At 36.6% G+C, this 21,213-nt stretch overlaps 1 protein-coding gene across 5 annotated transcripts in view; it reads right to left on the minus strand.

The window, feature by feature from the left end:
- The window catches only part of PHF14 (PHD finger protein 14), a 208,993-nt gene that overhangs the window by 122,147 nt on the left and 65,633 nt on the right, over positions 1-21,213 (minus strand). For all 5 annotated transcript variants that reach the window (XR_009533380.1, XM_060108506.1, XM_060108508.1 and 2 more), the window contains exon 14: positions 14,605-14,773. Coding sequence is in view for 4 of the 5 variants with exons in the window: in XM_060108506.1 (XP_059964489.1) it covers positions 14,605-14,773 (169 nt within the window). In the remaining variant the exon portion in view is untranslated. The remainder of the gene's footprint in view (positions 1-14,604; positions 14,774-21,213) is intronic.

Here is a 21,213-nt window from a genome sequence, read left to right on the forward strand (position 1 = left end):
ACAATCACACAAACTTGCATAGGTAAGAAATAAAATGCTACTTTGGGTTAAACTTCAATAACATAAAAGTATAAGGATTTCACTCCCTCCCTATGCAGTCAAGAGATTACCCTTTTCCCATAGTACACAGGAGGCATATCCTCTGGAGAAAAAGAACCAGAAAGACTCTGTACAAGGGTTTAAAAGGCACAGAGAAGGGAGCAATGAGGTAGCAAACAGAAACCAGGAAGCTTAAATCCAATTCTGCTTTCTAAACCATGAGACCCTTAGCCCCTTTCTTCTCACCTGTCCAGGAGTCTGACAGTCAAAATTATACCTATCAGTTAGGAGACGAGAGAATACTTCTACTGAATTATTGTGGAAAAAACCTACAGATACTGACATTAAGGAGGTTCCCAAAGAAAAAAACCCCTGATCATAAAATCACCCTACAGGGAAAACAATGGGTTTATCAGCCCTACACAAACTTAATTACCTTTTTTAGAACAAAATAGGAGTGGACATCCAAAGATCCTTAGGCATCTGATAGCATCAACATGAAAGAGATGAACGTGAATAGAAATAATGAAACCACAGGAAACACAGACGATGCACGATACAGAAAAAAATTTTGAAAATATAATATTCATAAAGATATAAAAGAAGTCTTTGCAATCATGAAATAAGAACATCTGCTATTAAAAGAAACAGTGAAAGTACATACTCATCCTAACTCAGAAAGAGAAAATCCTAAGAGTTTCAATAGAAGGGGAATAAAAAGTTAGAAATGCAGAAAGCAATACTGGAAGCCAGGAGTCAGTCAAGTGATGCTTTAAAAAAATATGTAGTATTTTATACACAGCCAAATAACTAATAAAATATAAGAAATTAAAAAAATTTTTAGACATGTAACATCTCAAAAAATGTACCTCTCATTAATCTTTACTCAATAAGTCATTGAAAGCATTGCCCCATCAAGATCAGGGACTAAATGAAAAAAGAAACTGAAACGCAAGCAACAGGAAATTCCACCTACCAAAGATTAAAAGGAATTCCCAGGATGATGATGAAATAAAGTTCAAGGATAACATAAAAAACCCAATCCACATTAGAGCTGGAGGAGAGAGGGCTCAGAGAAATTATCTAAGAAATTATCTGACATGTCTGACCATATGGTAAACTGTCTATCAGAGATATTTTACAAGGTAGTTGAAGGCTATGAGAAGACTCAGTCTTAGATTCAAAGAAGCTAAACAAATTGAAAATACAATGAAGGGCAAATGGTTTATTTTTAAAACTATTCATTCCTTTCTTTAAAAATAAACTGAGGGGCTTCCCCGGTGGCGCGGTGGTTGAGAGTCCGCCTGCCGATGCAGGGGACGCGGGTTCGTGCCCCGGTCCGGGAGGATCCCACATGCCGTGGAGCGGCTGGGCCCGTGAGCCATGGCCGCTGAGCCTGCGCGTCCGGAGCCTGTGCTCCACAACGGGAGAGGCCGCAGCAGTGAGAGGCCCGCGTACCGCAAAAAAAAATAAAAAAAAAAAAAAATAAAAATAAACTGAATGAATGAGGATCATCAAAACTTAATTAGTGAGACAGTCTGACTGTATTCTTTCCTTCAGAATCTGCCTCACTCCTGCCTACCCAGCCTTAGACCAGTAATAGAGTAAAAAGTGTGCTATTGTTTAAAAGTTCATAAAGTGTTCAGAGAGCACGGCTCTGTTATTCTTAAACAATATTTTATCTTTGGGAAGTTTCTATCATGAAAAAAATGGGCTAAGCCAATCAAATGTCACTTGTAAATGAAGCAAAAGGAAAATTTCAAAAAAATAAAATCTTGAAAATAAGGTGCCCTGCAGTATATACATCTGGTGGCTCACTTGATCACAAGTGTTTCTTGTAATCATTCATATGATTTTTTCAGAAGACTATGATTATAATAAAGGTAAATGCCAAAAAGGGAAAAAATAAAGGTTACCAACCAATGTGATCTTTAAAAATAAAACAAAACTAAAAACCCTAAAGTAAAGTAAAATAAAATCACAAAGTATTACCATTTCACGTTGCATGCGGGATCTTAGTTCCCCAACCGGGGACCGAACCCACGCCCCCTACAACGGAAATGCGGAGTCTTAAACCACTGGACTGCCAGGGAAGCCCCTATACCTCACATTTGTAACAGATTTTCCACAAGAATGCCAGGACAAACTACTATATCAAAAAATGGGAAAGGACTTGAATAAGCTTTTCTCCAAAGGAAATATACAAATGGCCAATAAACACATGAAAAGATGCTCAACATTATTAGTCATTAGGGAAATGCAAACCAAAACTAAGAGATACAACATCACACCCATTAGGATACCTATTATCAACAAATTAAAAAATTTTTTTTAAAGTGTTGGCAAGAATATGGAGAAGGCTTCCCTGGTGGCACAGTGGTTGACAGTCTGCCTGCCGATGCAGGGGACAAGGGTTCGTGCCCCGGTCCGGGAAGATCCCACATGCCGCGGAGTGGCTGGGCCCGTGAGCCATGGCCGCTGAGCCTGTGAGTCCGGAGCCTGTGCTCCGCAACGGGAGAGGCCACAACAGTGAGAGGCCCGCGTACCGCAAAAAAAAAACAATATGGAGAAATTAGAACCCTTGTGTAGTGCTGGTGATACTGTAAAATGGTGTAGCTGCTGTGGAAAACAGTTTGGTAGTCACTCAAAGAGTATAACATAGAATTACCATATGATCCAGCAATTATACTCTTATGTTTATAGCCAAAAGAACTGAAAGCAGGAACTCAAACAGGTGTTTGTATACCCCATGCTCATAGCAGCATTACTGACAAAAGTCAAGAGGTGGAAGCAACCCAAGTGTTCACCAACAGATGAATGGACAAACAAAATGTGGTATAGACATACAAAGAAATATAATTCAGCCTTAAAAAGGAATGAAATTCTGACACATGCTACAACATGGATGAAGCTTGAGAATATTATGCTAAGTGAAATAAGCCAGTCAGTTACATGAGGTATGCAGAAAAGGCAAACTGAGATAGATAGAAAGTAGAATGGTGGTTGCAAGAGGCTGGGCATAAGAAGGAATAGGGAACTATTGTTTAATGGGTATGGTGTTTCTGTTTGGGATGATGAAAAAGTTCTGGAAGTGGATGGTGGTGATGGTTGCACAACCCTGTGAATGTACATAATGCCTCTGAACTGTACATTTTAAATGATTAAAGTGATAAAATAAATACATAAATAAATTAAAACCCTGAAGTGTAATTACAAAGTATTACCGTTTCCAGATTATTTGAATATCGATGTGTATATTTTAACCCTCCCATAAACAGTCTTAGGGATAAAAAATGAATACAATTGTGAAATTTAGAAAGAGACTTTCAGTTCTAGAAAAGATTGCAGATCATCTAATTTATTTTATAAATGAGGATACTGAGCGCAAACAGGGTAAGTTAAATTACTTATCCAAGGCCACATACAGGGTTATTGCCAGAGTATGGACTAGAATTCTAATTTATCATGTGCTAGTCCAGGTACTTTCCACCACACACTAGGCTATCTTACAGGTTTTGATGCTGTCTAAAACACTCAAGAATTTGATTTTGTACCATTTATCTTTTACAGGGAATAATGCTACAAAAAAATTGTCCTAGAGAGGAAAATACCATTACATTTTAAATGGTTGATTATTTTCTCAAGCATAATTAGAAGTCATATCCATATATATTTCTAATTAAATAAATATGAGAAAGTTATTTAAGTTTAAAAAAAACACTTCAATCAATCAATATACTAATGATCAAAATTTCCTTAACACAATAAAAATTTAAAGAGAAATGAGCTATCCTAAAAATTGTTCACACCTATTTATCTGAAAAAACTGAATGAATGAAATATTAAGTGATTTTTTGCTGAAGGTGCTCTAAGTCATTAATCATCAATAACCTTAATTGATAAGTGAATCTGTACTAACACTAAGCTATTAAGATTTGATCCAATTAACTTCTTTAAAATTTTGCCAAGTTACTAATGTAAGAAGCTGTTGCCAGCCATCAAGATGCCTATCATAAAAACATATTGTAAGAAAGACAAATACGGGTGCTAGATGATATCTAAATGTTGTTCAAAATTTTTACACTAAATTTTATGCTAAAGGCTCCAATGCTTTTACAGGTGTTCAGCTTGCTGTTACTTTAAAAATTTCAGCTTCTTAATACAAAGGTTTGGGGCAGTGGAAAATAAAGACTTTCTCAGCCAGTAGAATACTTTCCTACTAGTATTAATAGTCAACTTCTAGTTTTGTTGCTCACCTCAGTCTTCTGTCTTTCCTCTTCCATTTCAGTTATGCTACCTCTAGGGTAATTTAATGTACCTCTCATATGGACACTCTACCTTCTAGTTTATATTACATTATTTGAGGGTCAACTTTCTATCACCATAATTCTTTGAGGACATAGACCATGTCTTCATTTTAGTGTTCTATTCAGCATCTACTGCCCAGTGCCTTACCTCGTTAGTTGCTCAATAGGTGTACACTGAAAAAATTAACCTGATCCATGGTTCAAGAGTAGGACAAGGAGTCACAAAAGACCAGAGAGTATGGAAAGACGTGGATTCCCATGCAGGCAATTTTTACTGCTCAACTATTAAACTCAGGAATAAATATAAAGCACTCACACAAAAGATAATTACCTACAATTTTGACAATTGTGAAGAAAATATAACATCAATTCATGCTTCTATACATTATAAACAGAAGTTCATCTTAAAGTACTGTCTTCCCTTCACTGGACTCTGAAGGTTTACCCAAGAGGACAAAATAAAGATCAAACCACTGAGGCTGAGAATTGTTTTGTATGCATTACAAGTCACTACCCTCTAAGTGATGTGAGATAAAGCTGAAAATTAGCAAAATCAGGGGAGATGAAATAAATACAGAATTACTGGGATCCATAAAGGTGTAAAAAACAAAGCAATTAAGTCTTAAAACTAGAATACTATAACATCATAAAACAGACTGTGTGATACTAGACAGTGAATACATCACATATCACTAAAACAGCAACCTACAACGTCAGTGGTATTACAAGTTGTTCTGGCTTGATGCCAGAGAAACAAACTGGAAAAGTGGAAGGAAAAAGATACTATTTTAAACTAGTAGAAAGTACTATAATAAAAATTCATAGTTGAAAGATTAGAACCACATAACATTTTAAGAAGTTCGAGAAAAAATATTTTATCTAATATAGGAATCAAAGGAAAACACTATATATGAAGTATGGTCATTTTACATTTAAAGGTGGGCTAGGTATATAAAACTAATACCTATAAAAAGGCTTTCATGTAGGAGAAGTAAAGCATTCTTCCAGAGCAGAAGAAGCTGAATTATATTATGATAAATGAGATCCCAGTTCCCAAAACATTTTCATTCCTACAATAAATGAAAACTATATTTAAAAATTATCCCTGGGCTTCCATGGTGGCGCAGTGGTTGAGAGTCCGCCTGCCGATGCAGGGGACACGGGTTCGTGCCCCGATCCCGGAAGATCCCACATGCCGCGGAGCGGCTGGGCCCGCGAGCCATGGCCGCGGAGCCTGTGTGTCCGGAGCCTGTGCTCCGCAACGGGAGAGGCCACAGCAGTGAGAGGCCCGCGTACAGCAAAAAAAAAAAAAAAAAAAAATTATCCCCAATTATTATTATTGGCTAATGCAGAAGTTAAAACCATTAGAGAAAACTGCTAGCTTTCTCCAGAATGTATAATTAGACATATGACAGTTATTATTTTATAAAGTGGTATTATACTATTTATACTGAATATATGGATCCAAAGCATAGGCTCAACCACTAAAAAATAAATAAATTACATCAAAGCCAACTTCTGAAATATACATTGGCAATGGATAGTATAAATTGTAGGAATTCTGGAAGAAAGAAGTGCTTAATGTAATCAAAATAAAAGGGGCTCTCTTTGTCAAAATCTCTAATGAGAAAAGCCCTATATTCATTTGTGTAGCTTTTATAAATAAGAGGAACAGAGGAAGAGAGTCATTGGGTTAACAAGGCTGACATCTATCACAAGAACCTTTATCTTTTAAGATTCTCTACTTCTCTCATGCTTCCTTTTAATTAACTAAAAAAAGAAAGAAATGAAAAGAAATACAAGGGTGAGAAAAAACCTGTGACTCACCTGTAAATCAACGGCAAACACTTTGAGGGCTCCACTGGATATTCAGCAAGCTAGGGAAGGACTTAAACTTCTCTCTCTTTTAAATACTGCTAAGCCTGTAAAAAGCCCACTTTCACCCTCTTTGGCCTACACTGAGGCTATCTTCTTGGTACTTTATAACTCTTCAGGTCACTGTCTGTATTTATGCTGTCAGTGATTCATATAACCGTTTTATTAAGAACTTCATGCTTGCCTTGCAGAGGGCTCAGAGCTGGGAGAATATGGATGAAGAAGACGGTATCACAGTCCTCTAAGAGGAAAGGAAAGGGGGCAGGAGTGGAGGTGGGGAAAGGAGTCTGGAAATGTTGCTTTTTAGGGCACCCACCGTGTGCCGAGTAAGCACTACATTAAAAGCACTTTTTAAGCTGCAGTTAGTTACTATGCTAGATTGTCTGTGGTCAATCTGGCACACACCCCCACCCCCACCAACCTTGCTTACTCTGTCTAAGGGTGGAAACCACATTCCCCACAGTCCCCCTTCCCTGGAGAGTTCCAAGTCTGTAACCTCATATTTGAAGCAGATAAGTAAAGTGAAGGCCATTTTTTCTCAGGAGGTCATGGGAGTCAGATGCTTGGCTTTCTCAGATGCTGTAGCCTTGCTGACCTTTCCATCAGCTCCGACTTCACAGTCCTGGCAGGCTTTGCAGACTTCCCCACAAACTCTCACTTTTCTACCCACTCACCAGTGATGTTCAGGCTGAGGTCTTCACTGTCAAGTTCTCTGACCTAATATCATATCAGCTCCTACCACCTGCTTGGTGCTTCAGGATAGATATTTCATTGACAGTTTCTCTGATGTTCAGTAGAGCTCCTCTGACCTATGGTGACAGCCTTCTTGATATCCACGCCCTAAGCTATGCCAACAATAGTATAAGGCCATAATTCTCCATAGAGTGACTTCCATTTTCCTGACCAAACCCTTAGTCACTAAGCTGCTGGAAGCATGAAGATACTGTGACTCTAGCCCAAGAAATACCAGGAACAACTACTAGTAATCTTGTCTAGAAAGGCAGCCTAAAAAGGTAGTTAAAGTATAGGCTCAGGAGCTAGCTAAATTTGATTCCTGTCTCTACCACTTCGAAGCTGTATGTCCTTATTAGATAGGTTACTTAAACTCTCTGCCTCAGTTTCTCATTTGTAAATGGCAATGATATTAGTTACTGCTTCATAGGGTAGCTAGGACAACTGAATAAATATAAAATACACAGTAAATAACAGGTAAAGGTTAAATAGAATTATGCTTTTCAACACTTTTTCTTCTTTAGACTTAGTCCTCCTATTTGTACCCAGTAATAAAAGAGAATAATGGCTACTGAGATGCTTAAATACTGGAGATGGGATATTTGTGAGCCAATCTAAGAAGATGTTACAAAGTCTTATCTCTGGAGCAAGAAACAACATGTGAAGAATTTTCTAAAACCAGGTCGTTCCTCTTTTATTTATTAATACTTGAATATTTCTATGTTTTTTGAACTGTCTCCATACTACTTTTCCATATGGCTCATTCTTTAATTTTTTTCTTATTTTTTTGACAGATATACCTATAGAAATGTCAGATAATCAAAGTTTAAAATATGTGCCTTCATAATAAAGATAGATTCAAGGCATGTGAATTGGGTTGGAGAAGGGGAATGTTGGGAGAAAAGTTAAAGAAAACTTTAATTCTATTTTTAATTTATTAGAACAAAAAGTATTCACATATTACTTTTATAGTTAAAACTTAATTTAAAAATAATTCTAACATTCAGGATGATAAATTTCAAAAACATTGATAACTAACAATTAAATATGATAACATTAAAGTTTGAAACAGAGAGAATCTCCATGTTTGTTTAAGAAGGGTATTTTCTGAAAGTATACTATTTTCATTCTTACACAGATAAATAGCTCTTTTAACCCATTTAAAAAAAAACACTAAATCTTTAGTGCTATAATTTTTTCAAACAACTTTTCTGGCTAATCTTTTTATGATCTTTGGGTAAAAATAATGTAGGCGAAAAAAGTAACACCAAGACTATTCACTTTGAAAAGCATCTATATCTTATTAAATCAACTGTCTCAAAATATGCTGTATTCCTTCAGAAACCTATAAATCCTTATTAAGGAAATCAGAGTAGAATGAAATAAAAAATGCCTTTCCTCAGTATCCAAATAATAAAAATATAGTAAGGTTTAACAAAGTGTTCTACTCCCGTTGCACACTTTGGCCATGATAAATGGCAACTGCCTCTCAGCAGGAAAAAGTGGATGCCATTTTTCTAACAGCAGCCTTGTTTGGCACAAAAGCGGCACTGGAGCACAGAGACTGAGTCTATGGGCTCATCTCTCTTAACACTGATCAAACCAAGTGAAACAATCAAAAAGATATTTGTTGCTTAATCAAAAAACCCTGAGATGCGGTAAGCCAAATGTTTTAGGTAGATTTGGAGAGACTAGTTAGGAAAGAAAAAAAATAGTAAAGAAAACCACTATGTACTTCTCCAACTTCACTCGCAATGCAGAGCATACACTCTTTTTTCCCACAGCAGGTTTCACAGTACTCAATTTAGTGGGGAAAAAAGCAAACCAAAATAGAGAACAGCAAAACAAACATATACTGGCAGTTCATACATACACATGCTGTCAGTGTACTATTGATTTGCTGCTTCTAATTTTTTTCTTTTCTTTTTGTTTGATCTTTTTAAATACCAATTTCCTCAAGGTAAAATAACCTTCAAACATTTTATTAACTTCTACACTATTACTCTGTAACTGACAAGATTAATGCCAATGCACTTGCACAAGCTTGAAAAGGAAAATTGTTCACACCTAAATGAAAGTACAAAGAAAAGGAGTGTTAAATGTAATATTTAATGTGAATGAACTCAGTTACATGAGTTAGTAAGTGGATATATGCCTGGCTTCCCACAGATAACACTATGGTATGGAACGACACATGACCATTTTGGTATCAGATTAGAATATCACATTCCCAACTATGCTATCTAATGATCAAATGGGGTTTTTTTGTTTTTTTGTGGGGTTTTTTTGCGGTACATGGGCCTCTCCCTGTTGTGGCCTCTCCCGTTGCGGAGCACAGGCTCCGGACGTGCAGGCTCAGCGGCCATGGCTCACGGGCCCAGCCGCTCTGCGGCATGTGGGATCTTCCAGGACCGGGGCACGAACCTGTGTCCCCTGCATCGTCAGGCGGACTCTCAACCACTGCGCCACCAGGGAAGCCCTTGATCAAATGTTTTTATAACTACTCCATTTGTACCTCAATTAAATGCTCTTCTACAGACCTCAGAAAAGACACTAGTTCTTAATTCAGGCTGTCTGGGTTCAATTCCTATTTCACTTACTATCTGTAAGATCACAGGTAAATTACTTAAGGTTTCTGTGCCTCAGATTCATTTTGAGTAATATAGGAGTTATGATAGTTAAAAGTAACTTATTTTTTTAAAGAGGGAGTAGGGTGGAGGATTACTACAGTATCTGATATATGATCAATCCTCAGCAAATGTTAGGTATTATTATTATTAAACCATCTTATATAAAAGTAAACTAGGGCTTCCCTGGTGGCGCAGTGGTTGAGAGTCCGCCTGCCGATGCAGGGGACGCGGGTTCGTGCCCCGATCCCGGAAGATCCCACATGCCGCGGAGCGGCTGGGCCCGCGAGCCATGGCCGCGGAGCCTGTGTGTCCGGAGCCTGTGCTCCGCAACGGGAGAGGCCACGGCAGTGAGAGGCCCGCGTACAGCAAAAAAAAAAAAAAAAAAGTAAACTAATTCCCCACATCCACTTCTGACTTACCTACCTTTGAAAAATGTAATGAAGTAAAATACACAAAGGTCAAATAATAGGAAGAAATACAGAATAATAAAATGGTTGGATTTATCAGCAATATAGATTAAAAAGATGTTAAATTAATAGTAGTAATATAGCAGGATTTACTCAAATATTCCAACACGTGAATCCCTTCCTTCTCCCTTTCACTCCCTTACTACCACCATGATGTTAACTTTAAACATAAAGATATAAAGTATAAAAGGAGAGAAAGTAATAACAGATGGTAAGAAAAGATATTCAATAAAAATGGAACTTCAATCTATAGTAGCTCTGATCATTTTTTGTTTTTGATGATTCTTGGACAATCCCACAGAGACAGACTTCAAAAAAACAGATTAAAGCGCTATATATACTTAATTATACTCCAAAGTCTGAATTTTTAAAAATAAAATTATTCTAACAGAATATCAATTCATATATTGCACAAGATAGATTTCTGAAACAAGATGAAATCATTTTTACTAGCATGAAATAACCCCAAACTACTTTTCTAAAAACTGTGCTATCACTATAACCCAAGGGAACATAACAAACTTAACAGAAATAGAAAGTTTTAGAACAGATGATCATTTCAACAGTTTTACTGAGTGAGATATTACTTTGAAATGAGAACCTGGAGTTTAAGTTCTGTCATGAATCCCCTATGTCACAAGGGTAAAATTTTCTTGAGAATTCTGATAGAATACCATGACTACTGCGAAATGAACTATATTTTGATGAATAATGGCAGGAAAAACAAAAAACTAACAAAAGCAAAAATACTATTAGAAAGAATTTAAGGATGAAATATCCCAAAATGTTAACATATGTACTAAAATAAAACGTGTAAGTAGGAAGATACTAGGAACAACAATTAAAAACTTAACAAAGGGAGAGATAAATCAATTATTTATCGTGAAAGGTACTTGGTTAGACAAATTATTATTAGGCAGTAATATACTTGAATTCCCATAATTAACAGAGTGCTAAGAAAAGAAACTTTAAAATGTTAATACAACTCAAACAAAAATGACCAATAAAAAATTAAGGTAGGGGCTTTCCTGGTGGCACAGTGGTAGACAGTCTGCCTGCCGATGCAGGGGACACGGGTTTGTGCCCTGGTCTGGGAAGATCCCACATGCCGCGGAGCGGCTGGGCCCGTGAGCCATGGCTGCTAAGCCTGCGCGTCTGGAACCTGTGCTCCGCAATGGGAGAGGCCACAACAGTGAGAGGCCCGCGTACCGCAAAAAAAAAAAAAAAAAATTTAAGGTAGGGACTTCCCTCATGGTGCAGTGGTTAAGAATCCACCTGCCAATGCAAGGGACACGGGTTTGAGCTCTGGTCCGGGAAGATCCCACATGCTGCGGAGCAACTAAGCCTATGTGCCACAACTACTGAGCCTGCGCTCTGGAGCCTGCGAGCCACAACTACTGAGCCTGCGAGCCACAATTACTGAAGCCCACGCGCCTAGAGCCTGTGCTCTGCAAAAAGAAAAGGCACTGCAGTGAGAAGCCTGTGCACTGCAACGAAGAGTAAACCCCGCTCACTGCAACTAGAGAAAGCCCGCGGGCAGCAACGAAGACCCAGTGCACCCAAAACAATAAATAAATAAATAAATAAATTTAATAAAATAAGGTAACAATAGAAACTCAGCCAAGATCAAGATCAAGAGACTGATCATTCTCTTCTACATCTCTCAATTCTTAAGTTCCTCGATCTGTTACCTGACCAACTGAATATGCTCATCACAAGTTTTCTGAACTGCTGTACAGACTGACGGAGCAAAGGCAGAGAAGAATGAAAAGAGTAAGAGTAATAATCATAAATGTTATCCAGAGAGTTACTTTCAGACTTTAGTCTGCATAAGACTAACACCTAAGATATCTGCTTAGGTCAACCCCCTAATTCTAATTCATTAGCTCTAGGATGAATCCAAAGTCTACATTTCAACAAACACCCCAGGTGATCCTGATGCAAGGAATCTGTGGCCTCTAGAATACCATTTCCAAAGATGGTACCTTATGGTGATCTATGCCACAATAAAATATTGTCTTGAAAAAAAGTGCTCTTTGATAAAATAAGTTAGGAAAAAGGATAAATAAGGAAAAGTAATCATTTTTCTAAACATTAGTATTTCTCAAAGCTTCAATATGCATTTGAATTCCCCCCAAAGAAAAAATAACCATACTATATTTCCTAAAATTACTGCGTATATAATCCTTTCTCATCTTTTACCTACCAACATCTACAAGAAGACTAAAACTTTAACACAAGAAAACAAGAGACAAAGAATAAGATGAGGGCCTCCCTGGTGGCGCAGTGGTTAAGAGTCCGCCTGCCGATGCAGGGGATACGGGTTCGTGCCCCGGTCTGGGAGGATCCCATATGCCGCGGAGCGGCTGGGCCCGTGAGCCATGGCCGCTGGGCCTGCGCGTCCGGAGCCTGTGCTCCGCAACGGGAGAGGCCACAACAGTGAGAGGCCCGCATACCGCAAAAAGAAAAAAAAAAAAAAAAAAAAAAAGAATAAGATGAGAGGAATTGCACTAAATTAGAAAATTTAACAGCTTCCTTGTAATTCTAAGCTGGAAAAGCAGACAGGTAAATTAGAAAAAAAAAAAAAACAGAATCCTCATTTATCTTAAGTAATACTAAACTATGGGCACATAAATATCACTATAATATGTACAAAATTCCCCTCTATATGATAACTCCAAAGTTAAAAATGATAATACTGTTCCTAAGGATTTCTTTAAACAATAAAGAAACTAGAAAAAATGTTTCATAAGAGGATAATTTTGTAGACAGACATAAGAAGAAGTCTTTCTCTAAGATTTTAAGAATAGCTTCAGATAGTAGCAACAAACAGTTATAGAAAATATTTTAGAAATAGAAACAAACAGGCTTACTTAAAGAAGGAAAATTCTCTCTAGTTCATCTGTAAACAAAATATATTTGTGAAGTCTAAAAAATGTTTTAAACTAGTGGAAACTATAGATAAAACTATTTCAAGTTGATCAATTTAGAGCACTCAAAATTAACTACTTCAATTATCTAAAAGATAAAAATTCCCAGATTTGCCTCTTTGATTTCAAATGAGTCCGTAACACAAAACTGAATGAAATAATCTAAGTGATTTCTCTTAAACAAAATCTTTTAAGTGATTATATTGTAATAAAGACGGTTACTACAGATTAAAAAAAACTTTTGAGAGAACTGTTAGTTTAAGGAAAAAAAATTAAGACTCTCTAAAACCAAACAGATAAAACAAATGAATGATGATAACTAACCCTAAAAACATATTTACATCTCCCTCAGGGGAAGGCTGATTTTTTAATTGTGCCTGCCTTGGCTCAAGGTAAGAAGGTGAAAAATGTCTCCCCTTAGAATTCATAACTGCAAGCCACCCCTCATGGGTTTGGAGTAGAAATTAACACTACTCATGTAATGGAAGAGACACACATGCTAAACTTTTATTTAAAATGGTCTTAGGTTGGTTGGTAGAGCTCCCAGGCACCTGGTAATAACTCTGACCTCAAAGAATTTTCAATGAGAAATAGGCTAACAACCTGATGGAAAAGCTGAATAAGACTTGCACATACATATCCTAGAAGAGGAAATACAACCGACCAAAAATATACAAATACATGCTCTAAGTCATCTAAGTGTTGAGGGAAATGCAAAATAAAATGTCCATGTACTATTTTACATGTATCACACTGGAAAGCATTAAAACATTGGACAAAACATGTTTGGGAGCAAAACTTATACCACTTATTCATTACTGGTGTAAGTGTAAACTGGTTTGGAAAATATTGGAATTACCTAGCAAAACTGAAGATGCAGATATCCTATAACTAAGCAAATCCATGCCTTGCTATATACCCTAACTCCCTGTTACCATGCTGCAGGAGACATTCAGAAAGATATTTAAAAATGAGTTGTTTATAAAAGTAAAAAGATGGAGACAACAAAACTGCCAAACTATAGAACAAATGATAAATTAATAATGATCTATTGTTTCAATAAAAAACTACATATTAGTGAAAATAAATGAACTACAGTTACACAGATCAGCATGTGTGAATCAAATCAAGATAATGTTGGTCAAAGTATCAAATAACAGGAAAAAAAGTCTGACTCCATTTATACAAAGTTCAAACTCTGAAAAACTATGCATTATTTATGAATACATATATACATACATATCAATATGTATAAAAAAAGGAGTGAATGAGAAATACAAAGTTGAAGAACGTGGTGACCTCTGGGCTAGATGGATGGTGAAGTGAGTACTGAGGGATTCAAAGGTGACTTCAAAGGCCTTGGTAATATTCTATTTTTGAAGTGGGTTTGAGAACACAATGGGCCTTCATTATTATTATGCTTTATGTTGAATATAAAAACTGTACATTCTCATGTATGATTGGTATATTTCATAATATGAAATAAACTTTTAAGAATAACCAATAGCAATATACATGTATCTTTCATTGGCTACTGAGTATATGTTTACCCTTTGTCTTTCTCACCCCTTAAATTTTGACCTCAGAATTTTGTAATGGCTATGATAACTAGGGAATAAATTACCGTGTTTCTTATTGGAATCTTCTTGGGTTCTGGAGGCATATCCTGTGGAACAAATTTCACTGGTTCCTTAATCTGCCTCCTTGATCGTTTGGTCCCATCTGGTAAGGTTTCCATGGCCATGTCCGCTTCCATGTCACTGCTCCCTGCCTGGTCACATTCCGAACACTGCCTACATAAAGAAAAAAATATAAGTTCATACATTTATTTTTACCTTCCAGCATTAGCTATGTTTTCTATAAATACAAAATTCAGATATATGTTTAGAATATATGAAAATATACACAGGAACATGTGACCATAGGGTATACAATGACTATACATACAGAAAAGCACATACATTCTTGTAAGAGAAACAACAATAAGTATAATGCATCAAGCAATTCCATGTATCCCATAAGTATAATAAAAACACATGTAATACTGCTACATGTTTAAGTGAACCAACAAAAGAGGCCCAGTACTGATTAAAAAGATAGTTTCCATTAGGAAATCATGATTTTTCCTTAAGTGACATACACTGTGACACCAGAAAATCAAAGTATTCATTGACCCTGACTCTACGTCTTGTCACAGCTATAATATCCTTGAATCTTAATTAATGGCAAGCTGTGCTGAATATACCAACTAAGGAAGTTCTGTAAAAACAGACTCTAAGAAGTGCTGAACAAAAATAAATGGATCATTTTGGTTGGTGGCCTATACTATGTATAAAAGAAAAAATATAAATTTATTTATGAAAAGAATGTATTAAAGTAGCATTTTTAGGGCTTCCCTGGTGGCACAGTGGTTAAGAATCTGCCTGCCAATGCAGGGGACACGGGTTCATGCCCTGGTCCGGGAAGATGCCACATGCCACAGAGCAGCTAGGCCTGTGAGCTACAACTACGGAGCCTGCAAGCCACAGCTACCGAGCCCGTGTGCCACGACTACCAAAGCCCGCACACCTCAAGCCCGTGCTCCACAACAAGAGAAGCCACCGCAATGAGAAGCCCGCACACCACAACTAAGAGCAGCCCCCGCTCGCCGCAACTAGAGAAAGCCCGTGCAGCAACGAAGACCCAACACAGACAAAAATAAATAAATAAGTTAATTAATTAATTAACTTTAAAAAGTAGCGTTTTTAAAAATATGGGGCGGGGGGAAGATGGCAGAATAGAAAGCAATAGAAATCTGAATCTCAACCTAGACAACAATTACATTAGCAGAATCTGTCTGACTTATCTATTTTGGAACTCTGGAGTCTACTGAAGGCTTGCAACTTCCAGGGAAAGGCTGGCACAAGTAAATTACAGTTAATTTTGGTCAATTTCAGCTCTTAGTACAGTAGCAGCTACCTATCCCCCATCCTAAGCCACATGGCAGGCAGCTGTGCACATGTTCCTGCAGCAGCATGTCACAGCTTTCAGGAGCCAGGTTGGACAAAATGAACCCTGTCCTCCAAATATTGGGGATATGTGCTCTGATCACTAATTGCTGCTTCTCATCATGTGATGGCAGACAAAGAGGTGGGTGACCCCTCCTATTATTCCAAACCCCACCCGTTGGTCCAAAGTGACTTCCAGGACTTAGCAGACTGGTACCCTTTACCCCCCACCTTCATTTTTCTTTTTCCCCTTTTGGGAACCAGACATTAAAGACTAGGACCTTCCAAAGAAAATGCATATATGGGAAAAAATTTTAAATGACCACACTTGCCCAGGGAAAGGCTCAGAAAAGACATGAGAAAACCGTAAGTTTACACTTCAGGCTGTTACCCAGAACAAAGACAGCCCGCTACAATAAAAAGAAACAAGCAAAAAAATAAATAAAACACAGCAAGCCCTGCGGATGGAGGAGAACCTCATTTCCAGGAAAATGGACATCTCATTTCCATTATTTCCATTGTTTCCCCTCTGTTTCTCATTTTGTAACTATAATCTTTGTCAGTACATTCTCCAACTTCTCATGCTCATTCTCACCCCCACCAAAAGTAATACATTTAGGTGACAAAGAAACTTGCTTTAGAGCACTCAGATAATAGAAATGTTATGCTCTGAAAACCACAAAACACTGAACTCAGAAAAATCTAAACAAAATGTAACTGCCAAAGCAGAACTTTATCTATTCCTATTTCAAGACAACTGCCACATGATACTTGCAGTACAAAAAGCCAACACAGATAAAAACACTACCTGCAACTCTTTCAGCAATCTTTTAAACTCTATAGACCTCATCTTTTTTTTTTGTTTTTTTTTTTGTTTTTTTTGACATGGACCATTTCTAAAGTCTTTATTGAATTTGTTACAATATTGTTTCGGGGGGGGTTGTTTTTTGTTTTTTTGACATGGACCATTTCTAAAGTCTTTATTGAATTTGTTACAATATTGTTTCTGTTTTTTGTTTTGGTTTTTTGGCCACAAGGTATATGGGATCTTAGCTCCCTGACCAGGGATCGAACCTGCCCCTGCATTGGAAGGTGAAGTCTTAACCACTGGACTGCCAGGGAAGTCCCTATAGTCCTAATCTTATAAATAGCCTTTAAGATATGAAAAAGCATCTCTGCTACATTAACCGGTACACAAGATCCTAAGAAATAATAACTGAGGATAAAGCCATGGCCTGTCCAATTCCATGGAATTACATATATTTGGGGTAAAGTCATAATTATCTTTCATAATATCAAAACACATACCTGGCTTCTTTTAGTAATCCACTAAAAAATAAATTAATTTAAAAAATAGAAAAAAAAATAATCCACTAAGCTGCTGTTATCTATGAATTAAGCTAAACTCACCTTAATCCTGTATATTTTTACTTAATATATTCTATTAGGGAAGAGAATCTATAAAATCTATAATTCCTATGCATAGTACTAAAGATAACCTTAAGTAATCAAAAAATTCCATTAATTAAAAATGGATTTTTAAAGTATAAATAATGAAAATTCAGGTAAGAAATTTATGCCAAAGCACTACCTTCATACTGAAATACTAAGAGATTTTCCTCAATTTGCTGTACCTTCTTGATCCCCAGCACCCTACACTACAACTTATGTTCAGAATAATTACGTAAGGAGGTTTTTAAAATCTTAATTACTAAAGAAAAATAATTTTTATTGTATAATGCTAAAACAAGGAAGAATACTAATTTAATCTATAGAAAATTTAATTTGCATAAGGCAAAGAAAAAAAGACTTTATGAATTTTTAAACATAATAAATCCAGTAACACTGTATTTCCCAAATATTATAAATAATTTATGATTTACTCTTTTTCCTTTATAAATTACCTCTTTCGGTCTTCAAAGATTTCACATCATAGTTTTTTTTTTTCTTATTTCTAAGCCTTTTCCCATGCTTTCCCCACTTTTTAGAGGGAAATCTTCAAAGGTGCCTATAGAAAACTACATCAGGGAAATACAAATCAAAACTACAATGAGATATCACCTCAAACCTGTTAGAATGACTGTCATAAAAAAGACAAGGGATAACAAGTGCTGCTGAGGATATGGAAAAAAGGGAAACCTCATGCACTGTTGGGAATATAAACTGGTACAGCCACTCTGAAAAGCAGTGTGGAGATTCCTCAAAAAATTAAAAATGGAACTATCGTATGAGCAATTTCACTTCTGGGTATTTATCCAAAGCAAATGAAATCACTATCTTGAAAAGATATCTGCACTCCCATGTTCACTGCATCATTATTTACATTAGCCAAGGCATGGAAACAACCTGTGTCCATCAACAGATAAACGGATAAAGAAAATGTGGTCTATATATACAATAGAGTATTATTCAGCCATAATAAAGAAGAAAATCCTGGCATTTGCAACAACATGGATGGACCTTGAGGACATTATGTTAAATGAAATAAGTCAAAGGCAAATACTGTATAATCTCACTTATATGTGAAATATTAAAAACAAAAACAAACTCACAGAGAATGGACAGGTGGTTGCCAGAGGCAAGTGGAGGGGGTGGGCAAAATGAGTAAAGGTGGGCAAAAGGGACAGACTTCCAGTTACAAAATAAATACGTCCTGAGATGTAATGTACAGCACGGTGACTACAGTTAATAATACTACACTGTATGTTTGAAAGTTGCTAAGAAAGTAGATCTTAAAAGTTCTCATCACAAGAAAAAAAAATTTGGTGATGGATGTCAACTAAACTTATTGTGGTAATTACTTCACAATATATCTATATCAAATCATTATGCTGTACACCTAAAACTAATAAAATGTTAAATGTCAATTATATCTCAATTTTAAAAAAAGAGTTAATGGGAGAAAGGGAAGACAAATTATGAAGACAAACATGGGAAAAAACTACTTGCAAAATCCTTCACAGAAAGGTTTGTGCTACATATTTTCTTTTTGTCTTAAAATAATAAATAAAAGTATATCCAGAGAATAAAAGGATAAAAGAAAAAACGATTTTATGAATTTTTAAACGTAATAAATCTAGTAACGCTCTATTTCCCAAATATTATAAATACTTTATGATTTATTTTTTTCCTTTACAAATTACCTCTTTCAGTCTTCAAAGATTTCACACCACAGTTTTTTTCATGGATGGACCTTGAGAACATTATGCTGAGTAATATTTTTTAAGTAATATTACTCAATTCTGTCAAGTAATACTCTTCATAATATTCTTTCAATAATTAGAAAACGCAAGACAAATTCTGATCAGATGGGTGGTGGAAACATAAGATTAGTACCCCAAAATTAAAATAAGTATTTACTATTTGAACTACTCTAACGAATCAAACCCTTACTATTTATTTATACCTTACCAGGCTTGTCTTAGAAAGAATGTAAGGTAGTGTTCAAAATTATATATTTAAAAAAACAAAACAAGATAACATAAACTAAAAGTGAAACAAAATACATCTCAAACACTGGGAGTAGGTACAAACAAAACAGAGCCTAGATTACACCTTTACTAGTCCCTCTACCCCCTGCCAAATGCCTCACCCACCTAATATTCTTCTTCATCTGATTTGCCCACCTCTAATCTAACCTAAGAAGTCCTTGGGTCTTCCCCTCTCCTCCTCCTGGTCAGCTCAGCATTACTGGAGAAAAATCAATTAATCACACTTACTAAACAAATTCACTGAACATTCTTGCTATATAGCTTCAGTAAGTCAGTTATCTCTGATTTTTTTTTCCCACAGTACCTGGTGCAAACTATTTCCTCTCTTCTCAAGCCCCTATTATCATCCCAGGTCCTTTCCCTCTCAACAGACTACTTCTATTTCACTGAAAAGTCTATCTAACATGCACTCACTCAAGTTCCCTATTCTCCACCAATAAATTACTTCTGTAGCTTTAACCATCTCTTCTTTCCTGTCACATGTCTTAACTCAGTCCAGCATAGCGCTGTGAACTATTGTGGAATGGACCAAACAGAAAGCATCCAGATCTAGAACTAGTGTCTTCAGGAAAGCAGTGCTGATATTGGAAGAAAGACCTAGATAGAATAGTCCAGCTTAGACTGGACTATTTGCTTAGAATAGTTGACTGGACTATTGACTGGATTAGTTGCTTAGAATAGTCTATCAAGCAGAATATGGTATTTGAGGGCCTCCCTGGTGGCGCAAGTGGTTGAGAGTCCGCCTGCCGATGCAGGGGATACGGGTTCGTGCCCCGGTCTGGGAGGATCCCATATGCCGCGGAGCGGCTGGGCCCGTGAGCCATGGCCGCTGGGCCTGCGCGTCCGGAGCCTGTGCTCCGCAACGGGGGAGGCCACAACAGTGAGAGGCCCGCATACCGCAAAAAAAAAAAAAAGAATATGGTATTTGAGAAGTAAAGCAACATACTGCATAGTAATTCTAGCTGGCAGCAAACATAAGGGGGATATAGCAGTAAGGGTGTTAACACAGGCTTGTATAGCATAAAGACAGCAAGAGCAGAAACTGGTGACATCAGAAATGTATACCAGTGGGCTCTGTAGAAATTTAAGCCCGAAACTAGGGTTTAGTCATGAAATAAGGATCCAGTAACAGGACCTCCTTCCCTAAGTAAAAGACTGAAAACTAAGGTAGAGATTAAAGCAGAAATTAGGCAACGGTGTGATGGTAAATATGGGCAAAAATCCTAACTTGTAGCTTTTGCCAATTTCTGTGGTAGGAATACTCCTACCTGTGGTCAATTTCAAGGTATCATGCACAGAATGGGGAAAAGATGTAGTAGCACACCATTACACAGTTTTTCTAACATATATATACAATAGATTTAAATAAACTAAAAAGCATAGTTAATGGTAAAGTATGTAGGAGGTGAAGTGTTTTTTTAGTATTTATTATTTTTAATATAATTTCAAAAATAAACTGGAAATGTTAAAAAGCAAAAAGTAAAAACTGCCTCCCACATTTGAGAGCACTGAAGAAAAAATATTCTCCAAAAATTATTCCAAAAGTAATACATCCAATTAATTGCTAAGCAAAGCTAAGTTGACTTTAGAGGCCAAAGGAAATTTGATCACTAGAAGCTACAAGATAGTGAAGACTTCACTTTGCTGCAATATTAGCTTCTACTTTTACTTTAAGACATTGCAACTAATGCATAGAACCCTAAGTAATTTAGGTTCTCTGGGGGGAGCTTTCACTAAAACATCCTAGGCTATGCA

This window comes from Mesoplodon densirostris, chromosome 9 (assembly GCF_025265405.1).
Source record: "Mesoplodon densirostris isolate mMesDen1 chromosome 9, mMesDen1 primary haplotype, whole genome shotgun sequence".
NCBI classification, from domain to species: Eukaryota; Metazoa; Chordata; class Mammalia; order Artiodactyla; family Ziphiidae; genus Mesoplodon; species Mesoplodon densirostris.